At 41.0% G+C, this 22,826-nt stretch overlaps 1 protein-coding gene across 2 annotated transcripts in view; it reads right to left on the reverse strand.

The window, feature by feature from the left end:
* ATG4C (autophagy related 4C cysteine peptidase) overlaps window positions 1-22,826 on the reverse strand; it is an 80,221-nt gene that overhangs the window by 13,781 nt on the left and 43,614 nt on the right. Inside the window, exons 9-10 of one of the 2 annotated variants that reach the window (XM_029617814.1) lie at window positions 21,951-22,029; window positions 21,261-21,337 (exon numbers count right to left, since the gene is read on the reverse strand). The exons of the other annotated variant lie outside the window; for it this stretch is intronic. Of the exons in view, the coding sequence (XP_029473674.1) occupies window positions 21,261-21,337; window positions 21,951-22,029 (156 nt within the window). The remainder of the gene's footprint in view (window positions 1-21,260; window positions 21,338-21,950; window positions 22,030-22,826) is intronic. 2 annotated transcript variants of the gene reach the window in all.

Consider the following 22,826-nt stretch of genomic DNA (forward strand, 5'->3'; position numbering starts at 1 on the left):
GCTGGATTTTAGCTTTGCCTTATACTTCCCCAGCAGGATGCGACACGAGGCACAAGCAGCTCCTAAATCTATTGGGGCTATTTACAACATCAAAATCATCCTACAAGTTGAGATCAATTCTCTTAGACCTCATCCCCTGCTGGTGGTAGTACAAAGCCATCTCAAAGTTTCCCAGTTCCTTTTTATTTTTTATAGGAGGAAACATTAAAAACCTTGCATGTGAACAATGGGTAAAGCAAAATTGCTTACCTTGTAATAGGTGTTATCCCAGGACAGCAGGATGTAGTCCTCACATATGGGTGACGTCATCCACGGAGCCCTTAAGCGGGAAAAACTTCTGGCAAGTTTCTAGAAGTTTTAACTGGCTGCCTGAGGCTACTGAGCATGCCCGGCATGCCATGATATTCCCTGCCACAGGGGTCTCACTCCAGTCTTGTATGTAGCAATAAGCGTAAGCAAAAATATAATAATAAAGTCTGAGGCCCAACTCCGCGGGGTGGCGGGTGGGTTCCGTGAGGACTACATCCTGCTGTCCTGGGATAACACCTATTACAAGGTAAGCAATTTTGCTTTATCCCAGGACAAGCAGGATGCTAGTCCTCACATATGGGTGATTAGCAAGCTAGAGGCTGAGTCATTGTCCGTGCATGTAGCAGTGATGCGTTGTTGTGGAAATGATGCAGCCGAAGTACACAGCAGGTTGGATGTAGAAGGAGTTGGGATTAAACTGGAAACAAGTTCTTTAAGACAGATTGTCCATAGGCGGAATCCTGTCGTCCTTCCTTGTCTAAACAGTAGTGAGCTGCAAAAGTGTGGAGAGAAGTCCATGTTGCTGCTTTACAAATGTCAACGATTGGCACTGAACGAAAATGCGCTACTGAAGTTGACATTGCTCTTACGGAATGTGCCTTTACTCGCCCTTGGAGAGGAAGGCCTGCTTTTGTATAGCAAAATTGTATGCAGTCGGCTAACCAATTGGATAGAGTATGCTTTCCCACTGCTTTACCTGGCTTATTTGGGTCATATGAGACGAAAAGCTGATTGGATTTTCTGAGGGACGTCGTGCGATTCAAGTAAAAGGACAAAGCACGTTTACAGTCCAAAGTGTGTAAAGCTCTTTCGCCTTGATGAGAGTGAGGCTTTGGAAAGAATGTGGGTAGAACTATAGTTTGATTTAAGTGGAATTCCGTAACTACCTTGGGAAGGAATTTTGGATGTGTTCGGAGAACCACTCTGTCATGGAGGAACTTTGTGTAAGGTTCGTATGTGACAAGTGCTTGTAATTCACTAACCCTCCTAGCTGATGTAATGGCTATGAGGAAAATAGTTTTCCATGTGAGAAATTTAAGGTCACAGGTATCTATGGGTTCAAAGGGAGAACGCATTAGACCTGTTAAGACCAGATTCAGGTCCCATTGCGTAGCTGGGGGCCGAATTGGTGGTTTAAGTTGAGTTAGACCTCTCATGAATCTACTGACGAGAGGTTGTGTGGAGATAGGTGCATCTCCTATCTTGTCATGATAAGCTGAGATTGCACTCAAATGTACTCTGATTGATGATGTCTGAAGTCCAGAGTCTGAAAGATAGCACAGATAATCTAGCAGAGTAGTTGTGGGGCAAGTGAAAGGATCTGTATTGTTTTGCTTGCACCAGGAAGTGAATCGTTTCCACTTGAAAGAATAATTCTTTCTTGTGGAAGGTTTGCGGGAAGCTATAAGCACTTGAGATACATTAGTTGAGAGGTTAAGTGATTGTAAGATCAAGCTTTCAACATCCATGCTGTCAAGGATAGGGATTGAAGGTTGGGATGGCGCAACCGGCCCTGATCCTGAGTGATGAGATTGGGAGCTACTCCCAGGCGAATTGGATCCTTGACTGACAGGTCTAGCAGTGTGGGAAACCATACTTGTCGAGGCCAATATGGGGCTATGAGAATCATGGACCCCTTGTCCTGTTGTAGCTTCACCAGTGTCTTGGTGATAAGCGGTATTGGAGGATATGCATATAGGAGGCCTGAGTTCCAAGGGCGAGCAAAGGCGTCCTTGGCTGGTTGGTGCTTCTGTTGGTGCAGGGAACAGAAGTTGGTCACCTTGTGGTTGAGGTGCGACGCAAAGAGGTCTGTTGTTGGCTGTCCCCAACATTGGAATATTTTGGTCGCTATCGAGGGATTCAGAGACCACTCGTGTGGTTGGAATTGCCGACTGAGTCGGTCTGCTAGTACATTTTGAATTCCTGCTAGATAAGTGGCCTGTAGTAACATTGAATGATTCAAGGCCCAGTCCCAAATTTGCGCAGCTTCTTGACAAAGGAGATACGAGCCCGTACCTCCCTGTTTGTTGATGTACCACATGGCCACCGTATTGTCCGTTTGGATTAACACAGTCTTGTGTGAAAGGCAGTCCTTGAACGCATGCAGCGCATAGCGTATAGCTCGAAGTTCCAGAAAATTGATTTGATATGTGGCTTCGAGTTTTGTCCAAGTTCCTTGAGTTTGAAGAGAGTGTACATGAGCTCCCCATCCCAAGGTGGATGCATCTGTAGTTAACGTTATTTGAGGGATCGGCTTTTGGAAAGGCAGGCCCTTGCGTAAATTGTCTTTGATTGTCCACCAGTTTAGCGATGAGCGAAGTTGGTGGGTTACTTGGATGGGAGAATGAAGCGGTTGAATGGCTTGGATCCATTGCGACCGGAGAGTCCATTGCGTAAGTCGCATGGCAAGTCGTGCCATCGGAGTGACATGAACCGTTGATGCCATGTGGCCCAGTAAGATTAGGAACTGATGAGCTGTCACTTGCAGTTGTGTGGACATGGCGTACGCTAACTGGGACAGTGTATGTGCACGGTCTTCTGGAAGAAAAGCTTGTGCGAGGTTTGTGTCTAATTCTGCTCCTATGTATTGGAGTAGATGAGATGGTTGTAGGTGGGATTTTTGATAATTGATGAGAAATCCCAGTGTGTGCAGTACCTTTATTGTGTAATGTAGAGAAGTAAGCGCCCCTTGTTGAGATTGACTTTTTATAAGCCAATCGTCTAGATAAGGGAAGACATGAACACCTTGTTTGTGCAAATGTCCTGCTATTACTGCTAGGCATTTTGTGAATACTCTGGGAGCTGAGGCTAGGCCGAATGGTAGGACTCTGTATTGGAAATGCTGGCGTCCCACCTTGAATCTTAGGTACTTGCGATGAGGTGGGAAAATAGGTATGTGAGTATAAGCGTCTTGGAGATCCAGAGAACAAAGCCAATCCCCCTTTTGTATGAGAGGAAGAATGGTGCCCAAGGATACCATTCTGAATTTTTCTTTTCTTAGAAATTTGTTGAGATTTCTGAGATCTAGAATTGGACGCAGTCCTCCGGTTTTCTTTGGAATGAGGAAATACCGGGAATAGAATCCTCTTCCCTTCTGTGAGCGTGGTACGTGTTCCACCGCTCTTGCTTTCAGAAGAGTAGATAATTCCATTTGTAATTGAGGTATGTGATCGAGATAGGAGTTTCGTGGTGGACACTCCGGCGGGGGAGCTGTGAAGTCTAGGTGGTAACCCTGATGAACTATGGATAAGACCCATTGATCTGTGGTGATATTTTCCCAATCGTTGTAAAAGTGGGAAATCCTTCCCCCCACTGGCAAATTCGGAAAGGGGTTGGGTTGGTTCTGTTCTCCGGGACTGCTTTCAAAAGCCAGAGGTGGAAGCAGTTTGGGGCGGAGGCTGTGGCCTTGCAGCTCTCTGCTGTCTCTGCTGAGGGCGCTGTGGAGGCCTTGTAGAGCGTGGCCTTGAGGTTTGGGGGTAATACCTTCTTGGTCTAAAGAAAGGCCGTCTGGTGTCTCGCCGTGGCGGTCTGCGGGCAGGGTGAGTAGGAGCATCGTGGGACAACGTAGAGAGCTGTTTTAATGTTTCAGAGTGCTCTCTAAGCTGCGTTACGGCATCTTGTACTTTTGTTCCGAACAAGTTGTCGCCCAGGCAAGGCAAGTCCACTAGTTTATCCTGGACCTCTGGACGTAGGTCAGACGCCTTCAACCAGGCCCATCTTCGAGCACTGATGCCTGAAGCTGCCGTTCTGGAAGAAGTCTCAAATGCGTCGTACGCCGCTCGCACCTCATGCTTGCCCGCATCTAGACCTTTCTGCACAATGTGTTGTGCTGCCTCCTGCTGCTGTTGAGGGAGAGAGGGAAGAAATTCCTCAATCTGCTTCCACAGGTTTCTTTGATGCTGTGTTATATACAGTTGGTACGCAGCAATTTTCGCATTTAGCATCGCTCCCTGGTAAATCTTACGCCCCATAAGGTCTAGGAATCTGTTATCTTTCCCAGGAGGGATAGAAGCGTGAGTTCTTGACCTTCTTGATTTCTTTTGCGCAGATTCCACAACTAATGAACTGTGTGGTAGTTGTGGCTTCTCAAAGCCTGGGGCCGCTTGGACTAAATATGTAGAATCAATTCTACGATTAACTCCCGGTGTTGTACATGGGTGCTCCCAAATCCGTTGCTGAAGTTGGAGTAGTACTTCATGAACTGGAATTGCTAGGTTATGTTTTGGAGGATCTACAAATTGTAGAATCTCCAGTGTTTGCTGTCTGTCATCTTTCTCTGCCTGAAGTTGAAAAGGGATGGATTCCGACATCTCTTGAACGAAAGAAGCAAAGGATAAATCCTCAGGAGGGGATTGCTTCTTGGTTTGTGGCGGAGTACCTTCTGATAAAAATTCTTCTGAAGAATACTCCGATTGTGTGTCAGACCATGTATCCTCTGGTTGAGGATATGAAGGATGGCTTGGAATTGTAGATGGAGGAACCCCCGAGGGTCCTGGTAAAGGATCCTGGATGTCCGGTGCCCCATCACTGGTATCACTGTTTTCCGCCGGGTATGAAGGCAAGGAAGATAAAAGATCATGATATCTTTTGGTGAGGATAGCATGTAATCTTTTCTCAGAGGGAATCTCTGGATGTTTGGACTTTCCTGTTGCCTTTTTTCCCCGGCTTGAAGCTGCAGAAGGAGCTACAGTGTAATGTGGAGGTGGTTGTGCCGCCGTAGAAAGTGATGTAGTGAGAAAGGAAAACATGGAGATGGGAATCAATGAGGAGATTGGTCTGGAAGCACTTGTGGACATTGTAGAATGTACACTCGTCGATTCCATCGAAGGATGTGCAATTTGCATCGAAGATGAGGCTGTTGACATCGATGGAGCAGCAGGCATCGTTGGAGCGCAGATAGGCACGTCCATCGGAATAGATAGAGCTGCAGCAGTCATCGGCACCGAGATTGGCATCGGTATGAACGATGACGTTGGCATCGGCACTGGCATCGATGTGGACGATGGTACCGGCATCGACTCGGTAGTCGGCATCGATGGAGACATCGGCATCGGCCCGATGGCCGGCATCGATGGAGTTATCGGCATCGGCCCGATGGCCGGCATCGACTGGGGAGTCGGCATCGGTCCTACCAGGGCCGGTATTGGAGATGCAGCCGGGATGGCTTCTTTCATGGCATCGGCGACAAGCTTCTTAATCAAGGTTGTTAAGTCCGCCACGGACGTCGACGGTGTCGATTCCTCTGAAGGGATTACCGAGGTCGATGACAACTTCCGCTGTTTAGCCTTTGGTTCTTCCGGCGATGGCAACGGAGGAATCGCATGATGTCTCCGGTGTTTATGTTTGGGACGGATCTCAGAAACGGATCTGGACGATGACGGGGTTGGCGAGGAAGCATCTCCCGAACCTTGTTGAACTTTCTTTAGAAGTATCTTCTTCGATACGCCTATCGGGGAAGATCTAGTCGAGGTCGACGGCGATGTCGGTGCTCTGATTTGAAAAATCTGAGCCATTCTTTCATGGCGAAGCTTCCTACCTTTCGCCGTCATTTCTTGACATTGGGCACAAGAAGCGATGTCGTGGTCTCCTCCCAAACAACGGACGCACTCCACGTGCGGGTCGGTGATGGACATAGTCCGGTTGCAGGCCGGACATTTTTTGAATCCGGAGGTTTTCTCCGTCGACATCCGTCGATGAATTCGGATTCTTTTTTGTCAAAAAAGAGTATGAAGTTTGTCACCAGCCGGTGACAAACCGAGCGAGACCCGTAAAGGGTAAAAAGTTGAGAATTAAAGTTAGTCGTTGTGAGGTAACTCACGGGGCTCCTGGAAACCGCGATGCAGCTAGCAGCGCGGAAAAAAGAAGACTGGAGTGAGACCCCTGTGGCAGGGAATATCATGGCATGCCGGGCATGCTCAGTAGCCTCAGGCAGCCAGTTAAAACTTCTAGAAACTTGCCAGAAGTTTTTCCCGCTTAAGGGCTCCGTGGATGACGTCACCCATATGTGAGGACTAGCATCCTGCTTGTCCTGGGATAAGCACGGATTAACATTTTAAATCTTCACTTTGGGAGCAAACTCACCATATGTTCAACAAAAAAAACAAAAAACTGAACGCTTTCTGCAAGAGGTAGTCTTCACTAAATAGAAAATAGATCTGCATATTTATGATTGAATAGCAGATTTGTTTTTGCAAAAATACAGTTTTGAAAGATTAGCTGTGGCATTACAAGTTGATTCAATATTATGTTTGGTCTTTGGATGAATTTCAGCTCCGTTCTAGAATATCAAGCTTTTGTCTAAAGAGAAGTTTAGGTATTACTCAAACAAAAATTAAAGGAAATCAAAAGCGTTTTAGGCTGTGGCCAATTTCCCCAAATAGGATGGTGGCTAAAGGCATCAAGAAAATCTTCACATGAAAATGAGGAACCCCATTATGAAGAATAGCCATAAATATGCAGGTTGTATGGGACCATCCTCAGTGTCAAAATGAGGGTGGCTGCTAAATTTGTGGAGTTCAGACAGGGTGACAAATAACGTCTGCTTTCATCAGTAGACAACTAGACACACTTTGATAGCTCAGGAGCAGCCAAAGGGCAGGATTTGTTACGTTTAGATCAGCTGCACGCCAAGGCTGCCAAACAAACATTTCTGAAGACTACTAAGAGAAACCAGAAGATGAGAAAAATCAAAGTGCTGTTTCACATATGTCCGTAATCTGCTAAAACCATTTAGGGAATTTGAGACTGGTAGGCATGCGAAGCAGTTGGAAACCCAAAAATCTATTGCTTTATAACAAGGGAAATTACCTGAAACCCAACATGTCATTGTAGTCATTAAGCCACTGGACTAACAAGAACCCGTGCACAGAGAAGATCAATAGTTAACTTGAGAAGAAATTGCTGAGAGCATGCAAGGATTTTTTTGTTTCATTGGTAGGGGTTTTTCTTTTCCTTTCTAGTATGCATTAGACAGTTTTAAAGCATGCCAAAATCATTTAGTGTGTTAAATGCTTTTGGTGTGCATTTAAATCAGAAATATGAAACAATTGGTTTTCTCTCATTGTAAAAAAACGACATACAAACAATGACAACGACATTTGTTCTTGTCATTTTCAAATGAAAGCGCTTGCCTAGAAACTGCCACACCCAGTTCCTCTCCATTAAAACAAAGATGATTTGTTCTGCTCTTGAAAAAAAGAGGACGACCCAAATCCGGAGAGACGAGCCAGGTTGGGAGGTCTCAGCTACAGTCATCCTAGAAGGCCAAGTCCCATGACTGCGCCCTAGTTAATGCTTCAATCAATTAAGGGAAGGTATCCAATGATGGCTCTACTACAAAAATGGTTTGATTTGGAAATACTGATACCTTCGTTTTGAAATCTAGGACAAAGCTGGCCCTGCAGCAAACACTCAGGTCTATCCTGTAAAGTGCGGCCGCATTTACCCTGCTCCTAAGCCGCGTTTTACTCACTTTCCGGCCGCGTTATCCCTTCCTGCGATCCCGAATCCACTATAACCTACTCCTACCCCGACGAAGATGGCCGCCTGCACGGGGGAAAGCGTGCAATTGGCTGCTGAAGACGTGACGTCACGACGTTTGGCGTCATGGGATGTGACGCCACGTCTTGAGCGGCCAATTGCACGCTTTCCCCCGTGCAGGTGGCCATCTTCGTCGGGAGGAGCTACGGGAGCCACGATTGCCATGTGTTCCTGCTGATGGCTGCAAAAAAAAGTAAGTTGTGCAGGCGTCCAAAAGCGACTTACTTTTGGGATCTTGACAGATCCCAAAAGTAAGTCGCTTCTGGAAAAAAACCAAAATTTTGAAAAAAAACCAAAATTGCTTTTGGTTTTTTTTCGCTTCGCCGCTGTCAGTGTCTATTCTTTGCTCCTCCCGGAGCAAGGCTGCTTTTCGTGCCCTGCTTCGGGAGGAGGGGAGGGGGGACTGGCAGTCCCGACTTCCTGGTATCTGTCATTTCAAATGACATTTGAAATGACAGATACCAGCGTGGCGTGAAGCGTTAGGCCCGCGCACCCAGGATACTGTATAGGCGCTCTATCCAGTAAAATGGGTTGCGCGGGCCTAAGGCTTCACGGACGCGGTTTACATTTACATAAAATTAATGTTCAGGATCGAGCGGTAGGTGTGCTGCACTGTGTGTGCGGCAACCGCGGGTGCCGCAGGCACTAACGCAGCTCTTCCTACCGCTCGGTACAGGATAGACCCGACTGTGGGGAAAACCACCCTTTGAGATTCTTTTCTGCTGAATTTTTATTTTTTTTTTTTTTTTGCCACAACTAAAATCAATAACCTCAGATTGAGATTACTGCAGTGGCTTAAATCTTTACTAAATTACCTCATACTGGAACAGCAGGCAAAACATATCACTCCCTTCCTCCTCCTACCTGACTTTAAAATCATGTAAGCACCGTCAAAAGCAGTGCACACACATCCCTTTACAGGTTTAAAGGAAACAAAACAAATATCTTTTTAGAGGCAGCTGCATATACTGTGATACAGCAGCCTATGCTGTCCTACAGAGGCCTCAATGTAAATAATAAATGTATTTTTGTTTCAGATAGCAACCACCAGATGACTCTCAGAACATGGTACAACCAGTACAAGTACAAGTCAAACCACAACTTAAGCACAAACAAAAAACAAACAAAGTTAATACCACAAACACCACATGCAAAATGAAACGCAACTAAATATTAAGTTGAAAACATCCCTATAAAGAAACCCATCCATCTATCCCTTCCCAAAGCATAAAAGCACCCTCCCACCTCTCCATCCCATAAAAAAACATTCCAAAACTCCCCATCTCACATCAAAATCTTAAAAACTCTCTAAACAACTACAAAAATGCATGAGTAAAAAGTCATGGCTTGAGTCAAAGCAACATGGCATGGTCATCCTGAAACGGAGTGATTTCAGCATTAAGGGCCAAATAGCTGGAGCTGCACATAGACCCCGATGTCTTTAAATCACGGCGAAAAATGACAGAGTAATCCTGAAGACATGAAAATGATTTTCAAATGGAGTAAAAGTAGCATAGCCTGTAGTGATCCCCATGCTCTTTCAAAATCCATCACCATTCTCATCTTCATCACCTTAAAAACTCAAGTCTTTCTTGATGGGACTAGCTTTTGGCCAACGTCATGCATAGATCTCTGCCAAGACCACAGCTTTTGGATGATGCTTCTGGTGATAATTGATTGTTGATTTAGTTTATGATTTCAATGATGTTGTTGGGTTGTTGTTTTGATAGTAATGATTATGCATGTTTTATTGGTAAATCGCTTAAGGCTCAGGCACGAGCGACAGACATTTTAATACAAATACTTCTTCTGGGAGGGCTTTCTATCTACAATCATTCACCTCTTCCATTCTGTTTACAATCCCCAAGTTGGCAATAAGGTGTCATGTAGAATCAGATCTGCTGTGTTGTGCCAGAAGGAATCCTCTGGTAAATCATCTCACATGAGGACAGTGGGTGGGGGGATAAATTCAGATAGTACATCAATTCCAGGATGTCAACTGTAAATAAATCTACTCCTAGGACCTGATGCACTTTTTAAAATTAGTACTTTTAAGCAATTCGAGGGAAATTCTGATATGGATTCCTGCTGAAAAGTCATGTTTCGGAAGAGCTCCACAATGGCCCAGGAAACCGATTTGGGAACAGAAAGTGGATGATAACACTGTCCTACTTGCTCAATTCAAACTCTGTATTTATTCCTTTTTTTCCTTTGCTTGTGGAGGAGAACACATTAATCTGAACATTTCCAGTGGCACGACGATGAATATTCCAAGACCTGCACAGGACAGGAACATTGCTGAAATTGGAAACTCACTGCACGATTTTAAAGAAGAATTAATCAAGGAAACTTCCAAGGATGTTTCAGCAGAACCTGATAACAGATTAAGCAAACTGCAGTCTTCTTCTGACGAACTTTGTGAAAGCTTAGAACAGCGTGCAAATAAAACTGATTTGGATGAAAGATTGCTTGCACGGGAAATGGCAACAGATCAACACGCTAATCAGGTGGAAGCCCTTCAAAAGGAAAATTTGGCATTAACGGAAACAACAGAAGATTAAGGGAATCGTGGGAGGCGGACTGCCGGAATTTGTGAAAGAGGGCAAGTTACTATAATTTGTGCAAGTATGGTTACCGAAGCACCTTGACCTATGTTGGTGGAAAGGGTGCACAGGATTGGGGTGAGGAAGATGCTGCTCCCCTGACCAGGGCCTGTTATTGCTAGGGTCTTAAATTCTGGTGACAAAGTGAAGCTCTGGTCAGTAAACAAAAAGAAAAGAACTGTGGAATATAAAGGGCACAAATTGTTAAATAATTGATTGCTCAGAGAAAGTTACAGATATGTTCTGAGTTACACTGGAAAGGCATTACATTTGCTTTATTGGTTTCTGCAAAATTGAAGATCACCTCTGAAGGAAAAACTTTCTTGCTACAATCAAAGGAACAAATTGATTCTTTTATGGCAAAATGAAAGCCATGCTATCTCAACGAATTCATTGTCTTTAATTTCTTATTGGTTTTGCCTATAAATAATCTCCATGATGCTGTAATTAGCCCTTTACATGGATGGATTTTTTTTCTCTCTCATTTATTCTTTTATACTTTTAAACACTGTGGATTGCAGTAAATATAACTGTGCCATCGATGAAGAGGTGCTATTTGGAGCAAGCCTGGTCATAAGTTGTTCACATACAGTATTATGCTGCTATGAGCTGTACAGAATACCCTCCCGGACCATCTAAGACAAATACCATCACACACACAATTTAAAAAAAAAATCTAAAAAATTCCTCTTTGCTTTGGCCTTTAACACTCTCTGACACCACGATCAGCTGACAATTAGTATCAAACTACTATTTCTGGAGCCTTTGCTTTTATTTTTTCCTTCTCTCCTTATCCCTTACCTTCCCCTAAGGTTGTTTATCGATATCTGTTTTGTTTGTTTTTACGTGATTTTTATTATGTATATTTATTTGTAAACCGTTTTGCTCGACTTTTTAGCTGTAAAAGCAGTATATAAACCCTTTTAAATAAATGTATTTACCACAACCTTTGTTCTTGTGAACTTAAATAAGACTTCTAATTTGCATACCATTTAGTTTATTACAGTATGCATCCAATTAAGGCAAACCATAGGTACTGCCCTCATTCCTTCAGCTGTATTCTCAATGAATGGCCATATTACTTTATATTTTTATCATGAGTTGCGATATGATTTTTTTCCCTCTTCATAACCTTTAAGGACTTTGACAGAACTGGCCAGTGTTATACTTCTTACCAAAAGGTTTATAAGTGTTCTTTCTGAAACCAGGTATAAATTACAGTCAAATGTTTTAGAAGGCTGAGTGAGCTCCTCCTGTCCTTATGGTCCAATTTTTAGGGCTATAGGGTATATCATCTTTTTATTCTTCTTTATTCTTGTAACTTAAAAGCGATCATTCTTGGAAGGTTATGAGAGATTGCTATCTTTCTGCTTTGATCACCACCCACTTTCCCCATTACTCTTATGATTTAATTTAGATATAACAGAGGGTGTCTAGATCAAATAGGCAGAGTGAGTACAGAATGCAAGCCTTTGGCGTAATTCTTTTTTTTTTTTTTTTGTATTTTTGTGTTCTTTGTGTGGCATGCACTTAGTCCATTCAATCTATGTAATGGCCATTGGTGCCTTGGAGATAGCTACTATTTTTATGCAGATGACATCCAAGTTCTTGCACCATTTTAGTGGGATAAGATTATTATTGTGGAGTTGTGTGGATGAATGTTGGGAGCATATATCTGGGATAAAATCTTTCAACTGACTGGTCTGGAATATCTAGGCTGGGGGATGTCTAATGCTTTGGCGCAAGACTATAATTCAAATACAGGATGATAATGGCCAAGTTAATGCAGATGGTATTGATTCAGCTTTTTCATCTCTTTCAGAAGTCTAAAGCCAAAATCATATTCCTTCAAGAAACACATCTCACAGATAATGAACATAGGAAACTACCCTGAACATAGGCTGGTCAAGTCTACTATTCTTATTCCAGTAGGCAAAGGGGAGTGGCTATATTAATACACAAAGATCTTCCATTCACAGTAGAGAAGAAAATTATGGATCAGGAAGGGCACTTCATAATCAGTGGTTGTGTATCAAAATAGTTTTTTTGTAAAATCTATGCCCCTAACATATAACATTCTTTCTACGCAAAAGATAGTTACTGAATTAAGCCAAATTTTTCAATCATAAATTAATCTTAGGGGGAGATTTCAAATTAATACTGGACCCAAATAGAGAGGCAAAACTAGCTAGACCTGATAGATCTCTTAAGTCTAATGAAGGTATTCAGTTTCTTAATAAAGAGTTGTGTGGCATATGCTACATCCTACAGAACATGACTATTTTCCCACAAGGTACATACATCATTCTTAGATTGACTATCTACTTAACTCCCTCTATTTTTGGAGTTCTCCCACGTGGATATAGCTCCATTCACTATTTCAGAACTTTTAAGAACTTGGCCCTATTTTGTTTTTCAAGTGATAAAAAAAGAAGCATAAAATACCTGTGCGCACTCTCATAAATCTCTTAATTACCTACAACAGGTAAAAACAAAGCTTGATTCTCTAAGCTTGGCAGAACAATTTATTAATCATTGTTATCTCAAAATCTAATCAATTTGTCACAATCCAAAACAATGATCTATTCTAAACATCCACGGGATTTAAAAATGGCTACATGGCAGCACATAACGAGATGAGTCCCTGATACTTGCTAACCTGTTTCTTTCATTACCTTTAGTTATTGCCTTTTAAACTTGCTTCAATGGTAGGTAGGAGGAAAGGAAGGACAGAAGCAAACCCTGCAGTGCCATCCTTGCCCCAGATGGCTGTCCCTGTAGACTCCTTTGTTGCTTATTGATGGCAAGTTTCTGAAGAGAGATTAGGGATTGGGAGAGTTGTGCCCATCTCCTATGAAATTGGAAGTTTCTCTGAGCCCCGAAAACATCTCCAGTGGACCCAGCAACAGAACGGATCTACAGGATTTTGCAGAGCTTGGCACCATCCCATAATGTTGACAGGGAGCCCTCGGTGCAAGAAGTATGGCATATATCTTTAAATCAGAACAGATTTTCAGATCTCATATTTCTGAGCAAGAGATGTTATAAATCAACTCCAGAATCTGTAAAACACCTAGATTCTTCATCAACTAGGGTGTAAGATACCAAAATCAACATCCCATTTTCCACCTGCAACTGCTATTTCTCTATGGACTGTAAACTAATTGGTTACAAAGTCAGGTAACATCATTCAATGGCACCAACAAAAAAATGTTTTTCTCTAAAACTGCAGAAAAGCCTAGAGGGGGGCCTTTCTAGTCTTATAGAACCTGCTAAAGTGGTTGAGACCTCGAGCCTTACAGTCAATGGAGGAAAGTGCAAGAAAGATAATACCTCTTCAGAGGGGAAAAAAAAATATCTCCTGGATGGACCACTCGAGAACCACCTAGAGGTGGGTTGGAAGTGGCAGGAGAGAGGGTCTGAAGCATTGAACTGGGGTGTTAATAGATGGTAATGCTAATTTTTATTTGACTTTCTATAAATCAAAACTGTGTACAAAAGGAGATTACCATAAAAAAAACAAAACATTACATTCTAAAAGAATACAAACATCAATTAAAAACAAACATAAAACAGATAAAACATAAATCAAAAAGACATGATATAAATAATAAAATCACACCTAAAGGCCCAAAAATGACTAAATAATGAATTGAGACACCCTAAAATAACAATTAGAAAACCAAAGATTTAAAACTGTTCCTACTCTTCAAATTCCTAAACTTCAAATAGTTTTTTTCCACGCATAAATCCAATGGTAAGGAATTCTACAGGACTGGTGTGCCTGGTACCTAAAAGAAGACAGAATAGTCTTTTCTAGCCTAACTTAATGAAAAGAAGGCAATTTTAATAATTCCAGCTGTGATGATCTTAATGCATTGAATGGTCTATATGAAATCTCAAATATCTAGGGACCCCTCTGTACACTGCCCTAAATGTAAGGCACAAAAAACTTAAACGCGATCCTAGCTTGGATTGGTAGCCAGCGTAATTCCTTAAGAAGGGGTGTGATGGGTTCAAATTTAGAGGCCCCAAAAATCACTCTGGCCACAGTACTTTACAGTAACTGAATTCTCCACTGTGAAATCTTTTATCCCTATATACAAGGATTTATAGTAACCCAAACATGACAGAAGTAAGGTACAAGTAATAGAAATCAGGTCAAGTCTTTGCAAAAAAGATTTTAACCTACAAACCATGTGGATAGTATAACATCCTAATCTTGTTAATCCTGAGATATGAGCAGACATTGATAAAAAAAGAAACTAGCCTCACACCTAATACTGTATTTACTAAGTTCCTTTCATCAAAGGGGCTACTTGGTTCTCCTCCTGAGTTGAGAACCAAATTGCTTCAGATTTCAGAGAATGTAAGTTTGTGCTCAATAACCATGGAGCAATCGCATCCAGGCACACAAAGTTGTCATCATCGGTTGTCTGATCTAAAATGGTGCACAAAAATAGTAGCTATTTCCACGACTTTGAATCAAAGTAGTTAAAGGGGCCAAGAATAAATTAAAAAGCAGAAGGGATAAAATTGATCTCTGAGGAACACCAACTGTGTGTTTCAAATATGAAGATTCATTCCCCCAGTATACTTGAAACCAGTGATGAGAGAACAGATTTAAACCATTTGAGTATCATCTCAGAGAGACTCAGATCCACCACCTCGCTACGAACTTACCTTCAAAGAGATTCTCACAATTGCATGGCATATTGGCAAGCTTATCAAATATTTTCCAAGGCATGTAGCCATGAAAGTCTGCAGGCACCAATGGCCATTACATAGATTGAATGGACTAAGTGCATGCCACACATCCATCTTAGTCTGATCTGGTGAACAAAGTCTTCTTAGTTCTCTGTAGGCAGAAACTCAGCAATCTTCAATGTCCCTTGCAGAATGATATGCATGTTTTGGAAGACATAAATCTGGTAAGATGCTACAAGGGAGCTCATTTTAGCAGCATTTTGAAAAAAATTCTCTTTTGCATAAGGTACATAAATTTGCCTCATGTCATAGGGCTACTGAACAGTGAGCTTTAGATTTCTTGACCCTTTTCAAGGTGGATTTGGACTTGGCAAACAGAATAACCATTTGGCATCTATTTGGTAACATGCTTGTCTTCTGCATAAGATTAATGAAGCAGTTTTTTACCACTACATTTTGTGCATGTTGCAATTTATATTGCTTTTGACATCAATTTTCTGGATATTTTGTTTTTGTATTGATGTTATGTGCATTTTATTTGTTTTTTATGACTGTTCCTACTTACCCCTCCTTGAACTGTGGATAAGTGCAGATAAATGTTTTGAGTAAAATTTAACCGCCACAGATTGGTATGACAGTTGGGTGTTAGTGAACCCTGGTGCCTTCTGGACATGGTAGTATGTTAGTAGCAAGGACATCACTAAGTACAATTTGCAGAGTTTCTCTCATCCTTTTCTACACATTCTAAAGAAGCTGGTGGGACAGGCACAGCCACCAAGTTAAGCCAGAGAAGTACTTAAGGAAGGCAAAAAAAAAAAAGGTGGTCACCACTAAATTAAATGAAATGCCTAGATCAGAGGTGGCCAGCTCCAGTCCTCAAAAGCCACAAACAGATCTGGTTTTTAGGATATTCACAATGAATATGCATGAACTATTTGCATACAATCTCTCTCATGCATATTATGGCCTGAAAACCAGCCCAGTTTGTGGTTCTTGAGAGCTGGCCACCCTTTGCCTAGAATCATCAGGTGGAGATCTATTTCTAGATCATGGAGGAAAGAGATCCGATAGGAAACCTAGAAATTGCTCCTGCTCAGATTCAGAATCCCTCAGCACATAAGACAGGTTCTAGGACTAGCCATATTCAGACTCAGATGCTACACGTGGAAATGTTGACAGAGGAAGTCCCACTCTACTCTCCTACCCTGAGAAAGTAAAATGAAAAAAAATGGAAGACTGTTTTGGCCTGGGAACCAACCCACACCAAACTCTCTGAAACTGTGTGGCTATGACTCAGCATGGATACAAGGCCAGTTTTAAGAAGGTGATTGGGAGGGAGGAGACCATAGTTGTTAATGTGGTTTTTCCCCTAGTTCCATTGTAAACCAGTACGATAAGACTTGTCTTGAGCATCGGTATATTAAAAAGAATTTAAATAAAATAAAAATAAAATAAAAATTGCCCTGGTCCCCTAGCACCACAAAGGGCCCCTGGAAAAGCTGAGTGATGTCACAGAGACAGAGCTTCAGTGCACCTGGCACTGGGTGGTCCCTCTTTTTAGTTTCTGCCCTGAGATCCAGGATGTTTAACACTGGCCTTATGTGGACAGGACCAAAATCAAGTCTTTGATGTTGATGCGGAGGTACTTGGTGCTGTGGTAAAAATCTCAAGGACTGGCTCTACTGGTAGCTGATGTGTTTTATGCCAACACATTCACCTGCCTGAGGTGCTAAGAGCTTCAAGGATCTTTCTATTCATATCTTGCTGAAACGTTGCTTAGGTGAAAGACTGGAGAGGGGTCAAAATAGGTAAGGACATTTCCTTCTGAGTAATCAAAGTGGATGTACAGATAGCTTTGGCAGCCCCTCCGAGACTATTGCAGCTGTATCTTATGAGGTGCTAAGCTCACCTCTGGATCAAACCACTTTGGAGTGAGCAAAGCTAGGGTTGCCATCTCCTTGCTCTTAGGCCCAAGTATCTGACACAATGCTGATGCACTGGTGTCTTTGTACAGTGCTAGATGTCATGCTTCCTCATGCCTGAAATCTATTCCATCTAATGCATTGAGTAGAACAGGACGTTCCCTTTTCTTGAACCTTTTCTCATGTTTTGGAATCCTCTAAGCTGAACTCCTCCTCGATGCTAAAGGGCTGCCAGCAGTCCATGCAGGATCTGCCATACCAAGGTGACATCTTTGCACATATTCATAATCGGGGTATCATAACCCATGCCTATACAACCTACAAAATCCCTATTATGATCCGTCTTGGGAAGCCACTGCCTTGTTTCTGTGCCATTGTGAGGAAAATCAGTGTGGTGAAATCACGCCAAAAAGTATAGGCCTCACTGGAAGAAGAAAAATCTCAGGATCCAACACCTGTCATAAAAAATAAATATTTATTTATTTATTTATTTTTAGATTTTTATATACCGGTGTTCCTGTATTAAAATACAGATCACATCGGTTTACATTGAAACATAAAAATTACGCCAAGAGGCGGTACATATAACAAGGTTATAGAACTTGGAAAACAGGGAAAACAGGTTCGAAAAATAACATTGAGAAAATTGTATAGTCTCTTTGAGAAACCAAATCATAAAATAAGGCGTAATTGTCTAAGATAAATGTGATCTGCAGAAGGGATTGCGATGGTGAGAAAAACTTGATAGCTGGAGGTAAAAAATAATCAAAGTTCTGGAAAAGCTTGGCTAAAGAGCCAGGTTTTAATTTTCTTTTTGAAGGAAGCGAAGCAGATCTCAAGACGGATGTCTGGCGGGAGCATGTTCCATTGGACGGGTCCTGCTAAAGAGATGGTACGTTTCTGATGTAAGGATATTGTTGAAGGAACAAAGAGTGTGCCTTTATAAGCTCCTCTGATAGGTCTAGATGAAGAGTGAAAACGAAGTTGGGTACTTAAGTGGAGTGGGGATATGTTGTAAATAGATTTATGAATTGCTGTGTATACTTTATAGAGAATCCTTTGCTTAATAGGCAGCCAGTGGAGGAGTTTTAGTATGGGGGTTATATGGTCTCTTTTATTTGTATTGGTAAGGATTCTAGCTGCAGAGTTTTGAATCATCTGGAGGGGTTTGATGGATGAGGTAGGGAGACCAAAAAGGAGCGAGTTGCAATAATCGATTTTTGTTAGAATAATGGCTTGTAGAACCATCCGAAAATCATTGAAGTGGAGAAGTGGTTTCAATTTTCTCAGGACAAGAAGTTTATAGAAGCAGTCTTTAGTGGTGGTGCTTATAAATTTTTTGAAGTTAAGCTGATTATCTATCATGACGCCTAGATCACGTACATATGGTGAGTGATTAATTATAGGAGTGGTAGAAATGAGTGGGACAGCTGGGTATATTAGATTGTTATTAACGTCATGATTGATAATTAAGATCTCGGTTTTGTTGTTGTTGACTTGAAGTGTTGAAAATGCTAAAGAATATAAGAGGAGTGGGAAGGAGAAAATTAATGAGACCTGAATCATCATAAAAAGCATCTGAGACCATGAGAACTACATCAAACCAGATCTATGGACAGAGACAGAGGGGGCTCCACAAGACGGCAGCAGCAAATCAAAAAGTCCCATGTTAGGTAAAGCCTACTAGGCTTTTCTATAGTTTTCAAGAAATGTTCCACATCTGTGCCATCAGATGACAGCCACTTGTATGACTGATATATTCTGCTGGTGTATGAAGAAAACAGATTATTGATACCTGAAGGCAAATTTATAAAGGGAAAGATTTTTAAAGGCCATATGCCATAAAGAAATAAAAAACTCTTACCCTCTGTTGTACATCTCAGCTATTTTCAAAAATTCTTAATGCCCTCGTTCAAAAAAACTGACCATTTATAGAGCAATGAAATAGTGATTCTCTCTACAACTACAAATAGCCTCAGACTTCCATAAGGCATTACAGCTGTCATTGTGCACATAGTTTGAAAAAGCACCATAATTTCAAGTACAGGAGTGTTGGCAACACTGATTTGATGCACTTTGATAGAGGAAAAACTAAAATTAATTGTCATGAAAAATAAATGTATCTGACCACACAAAGCTGAACACACATAATGTTGTGATATTGCAAAGGATTCACTCTATGCTGCTATACGGAGCAGGAATGACTCCTTCTGTCCACCCTGAAACAATACTCCATGTGCACAATAACAATCAAAGACAGTCAACTACCATCAGTACCCCCAGGAAATAACAGGAGCTGAAACTGAGGCAAGTATGATTTTGAAGATAATTAAAATGAACCACAGCAGAACATATAAAATGCCAAGAGAATAACTTATCTATTGCAGATGCTACCCAGGTACGTAAAATAGAAAAAGAACACACATTTTGTAAGGATGCTCACTTTAATAATTAACATTTGAATTTCAGATTTAATTACTCACCCTTCCAAACTAGAGCTCAAGGTGAGTAAAGTACAGTAAGTTTCCTGCCCCAGAAGGCTAACAAATTTGTACCTCACTAGCAGTTATAAAATGGAATAAACCTATTTTATAGAACCACTTATCAGCACACATCACCCACCTATTAAAACTAAGTAGAATATCAGGAGAATTCGTGAATGAATGGCTAAAAGCCTCGAAACGCTTTTCAATATGGCTTAATAAACTTCCCAACCACTGTAAATAGTAGTTTATGTATTATATACTCCAAGTTTATTCCAATGTTTCTACCTTAGATTACAAAATTATATTTATTTGTTCTATTTTCTTCGTTCCTTGTAATGGGCATGCCCACTATTGTAGCTTGCCTCAGATGTTTCATGTAAACCGGTACGATGTGCAAACGGCTATCGGTATATAAAAATGTTAAAATAAATAAATAAATAAATAAAACAAACAGATATCCTGAGACAAATCAGCAACAGTTTTTAGGATGAAAAAAAAAACAAAACAGAATAAAAAATACAGTAACCAAAATTGCAGGTATTTAAGCCCTTAAAACTATTTAGAAAGCTAATATGACCCACATGGTCTCTTCTACCATAGAAAGACCAACCAGTCCACGGTTTGTCGCCCCGTTATTCTTGTCCACGCTGCCAATGATACAGCTCAGCTACCAGCCATTGAGTATGTCCACTGTAAGCTCTCTCTCCTTATCCTTGACAGCTTTTGTCATCTTCCTCATTTGTAATCTACCTCTGTGGGCAGAGAACATTCAAGATCCCCCATTAAGTTTACATCCCACATCTCCCTTCTCATGTCTAACCAAAAAGCTCTGCAATACTTTAAATAGCTACATATCCTGCCAGACAGACCTGGCTCTCAGAGTCCTAGGATTTCTAGTAATTATTGAACTTGCAATCTTGCCAGGCAGACCCAGCTGCATGCTAGCCTGGAACTTCATATTATTCACTTTGTCATTCATCACAACGGCCTCAACACTGAATTCTTCCAATTGCTAGAAAGCGATAGCAAAGACATGAACAATTCAACATACAAGGAACAATTGCGCCAGTTCTATGACATTTTGAAGAATGATACAAAATACCAAAGCAAAAGAGAGCGCAACAAAAAACAAAAAAACTAATTACCTAATTTCAAGTGAAAACTTGAAGATTCCTGGTCAGTGCAGAGGCTTAATTTAAATACTCAACTAATCAATGTAAAGCAGAGGAAAAAAAAAATAGGGTTATTTAACATATTCCTCCACCACATTCTTCATTCCAATGACAGTTTCTCCGTTAAAAGTCCAGTTCACTAAGTTTTCCCCCTCCATACAAGAGAATGGAAGAAAAGCTTTAGTGAATCTCATACTAAGCACTGACAAGTTGTCTTTAATAAGAAATTACTCAACCACTTGCCTCATTTATTTTAGAGATTTTCTGGTGTCCAACAAGGCAGAGAAAAAAAAATAAACTAATCAGACTAAAACCCAGTATGAATTATTTCACCTCTGGGTATTTATTTGAAGATTTTTATATACCAACATTAGTAGTGGAACACCACATCTGTATCTGGATTGACTGTAGTTTCACAGAAGCTGCTCTAAGTCATAGCTAAACCCTCTTCTCCCCAGCAAGCATGCATCTAAGATTAGCACACAGAAGACAGAAATATCACCCAGTCTTTATCCACACTACCTCCAGAGGGAAATCCTTTATGCTCACATCTACAAAGGACTGGCAGTAATGAGGATCCATGTAAATCAAACTGTCATCTACAAGGACAAAACAGAAGACAAGTAATTCAAAACACACCCTATTACTACACTGCTTACAATCCAATTTCTATGCAGAATGAAGAAAAAAAATGCAGCAGGTCTAGCTTACTATACTAAGAGACACTGACTGATGCATAGGTTTGTAAGAACATTTTTGGATAATCAAATATGTTTGGACAAGCATCATTTTTAGAACTTAATAAGCTTGTCATTTAAATTTTGGTGCTAAAATTGCATTTACAAACAATTATATTCTGAAAAACATACTGTAGAACTTCACATTGACAAGAAGAACATATTAGTTGTCATTTTGTCATCAACCTAGTACCACTTACACTGGGAAAAAAAATAAAAAAATTAAGATTTCTAAATAGAAACTGCCAAGCAGTGCAAAGAGATTTTTAAAGTTTTATTAAAGGATAAATCTAAGGAAATGAAACATGCATTCCACAGAAATCAATTATTTTGCGACTGGGTCTTTAGTGGGCCTGATGAATTAATAAGATACTCCTTGTGCTATTCTAGTAACTTAGCTACTGAACAATCGCATATTAACAGCCTGGCTTTCGGTAGAAAATGCTGAAAAGTCATCACTTATTAAATCACCTACCTTGAAACCCAAGAAAGTAATAGGACTGTTTAGGTTTTCCACCAATAATTCCAACACAATACTCAAGACTTAGAACTCCCTGCCACAAAAAAAAAAAAAAAAATACTATTCAGGTTCAAAGGTGACAGTTGCACGAAGGGTCAAAAAACCTGAGCTATCATTTAGAAAAGCACTTACTACATGTGATGGTTTTAGCAAACTAATCTCTGCCTTTGTGGGCTCAGTTCCACTAGCAGAGAGCCACTCAGTAACGCCTGCCTAAATAGCAACAGAGCACAAAGGTCACAGACACTCAGGAAACCAGAAGTAGCTCAATTACCATAAAGCCACACTGGGCTGATTTTTGTCTTTTTAAATTAAGGTTTGTTTTTTTTTTGTTTTGTTTTTTTAAGGGGAGGGCCTCTCTAAGACTAAAATCACTGCTAATGTGACTCAGGGTGATAAAGAGATGAGTATAAGTCCCTGTCATCTGGCTCCTTGTCATAAGGTATCACACCATGGACAGCCCAAAAAGTGACAGAATTATGCAAAAAGAAAAACTTAACTTGTTTTTCCATACTCAAAGGGGCATTTATAAATAACTTAGGTGCGATTACTGTTTCAAATTTTATCATAGCTCATCAAAACATTTTTTGTAAAAATACTGTAGGCAAGGTAAACTTCCAGAAGCTTAAGAAATAGTGCACAAGTGAAAAATTTTCAAACCACATTTAAATCCACATAAGTCATCTCTGAAAATATTCAGAGGACAATTCTTGGTTCTTCAACAGCGCAACACGTCCAAAGGATTCGCAGGACTGTTTTTCTATAGCTCTCAGGCTTTCAGCAGAAAACGGCTTCTTAGCGTCCGTTCCTCGTGGGTAAGCTGACTCCTGT

This window comes from Rhinatrema bivittatum, chromosome 10 (genome assembly GCF_901001135.1).
Source record: "Rhinatrema bivittatum chromosome 10, aRhiBiv1.1, whole genome shotgun sequence".
NCBI classification, from domain to species: Eukaryota; Metazoa; Chordata; class Amphibia; order Gymnophiona; family Rhinatrematidae; genus Rhinatrema; species Rhinatrema bivittatum.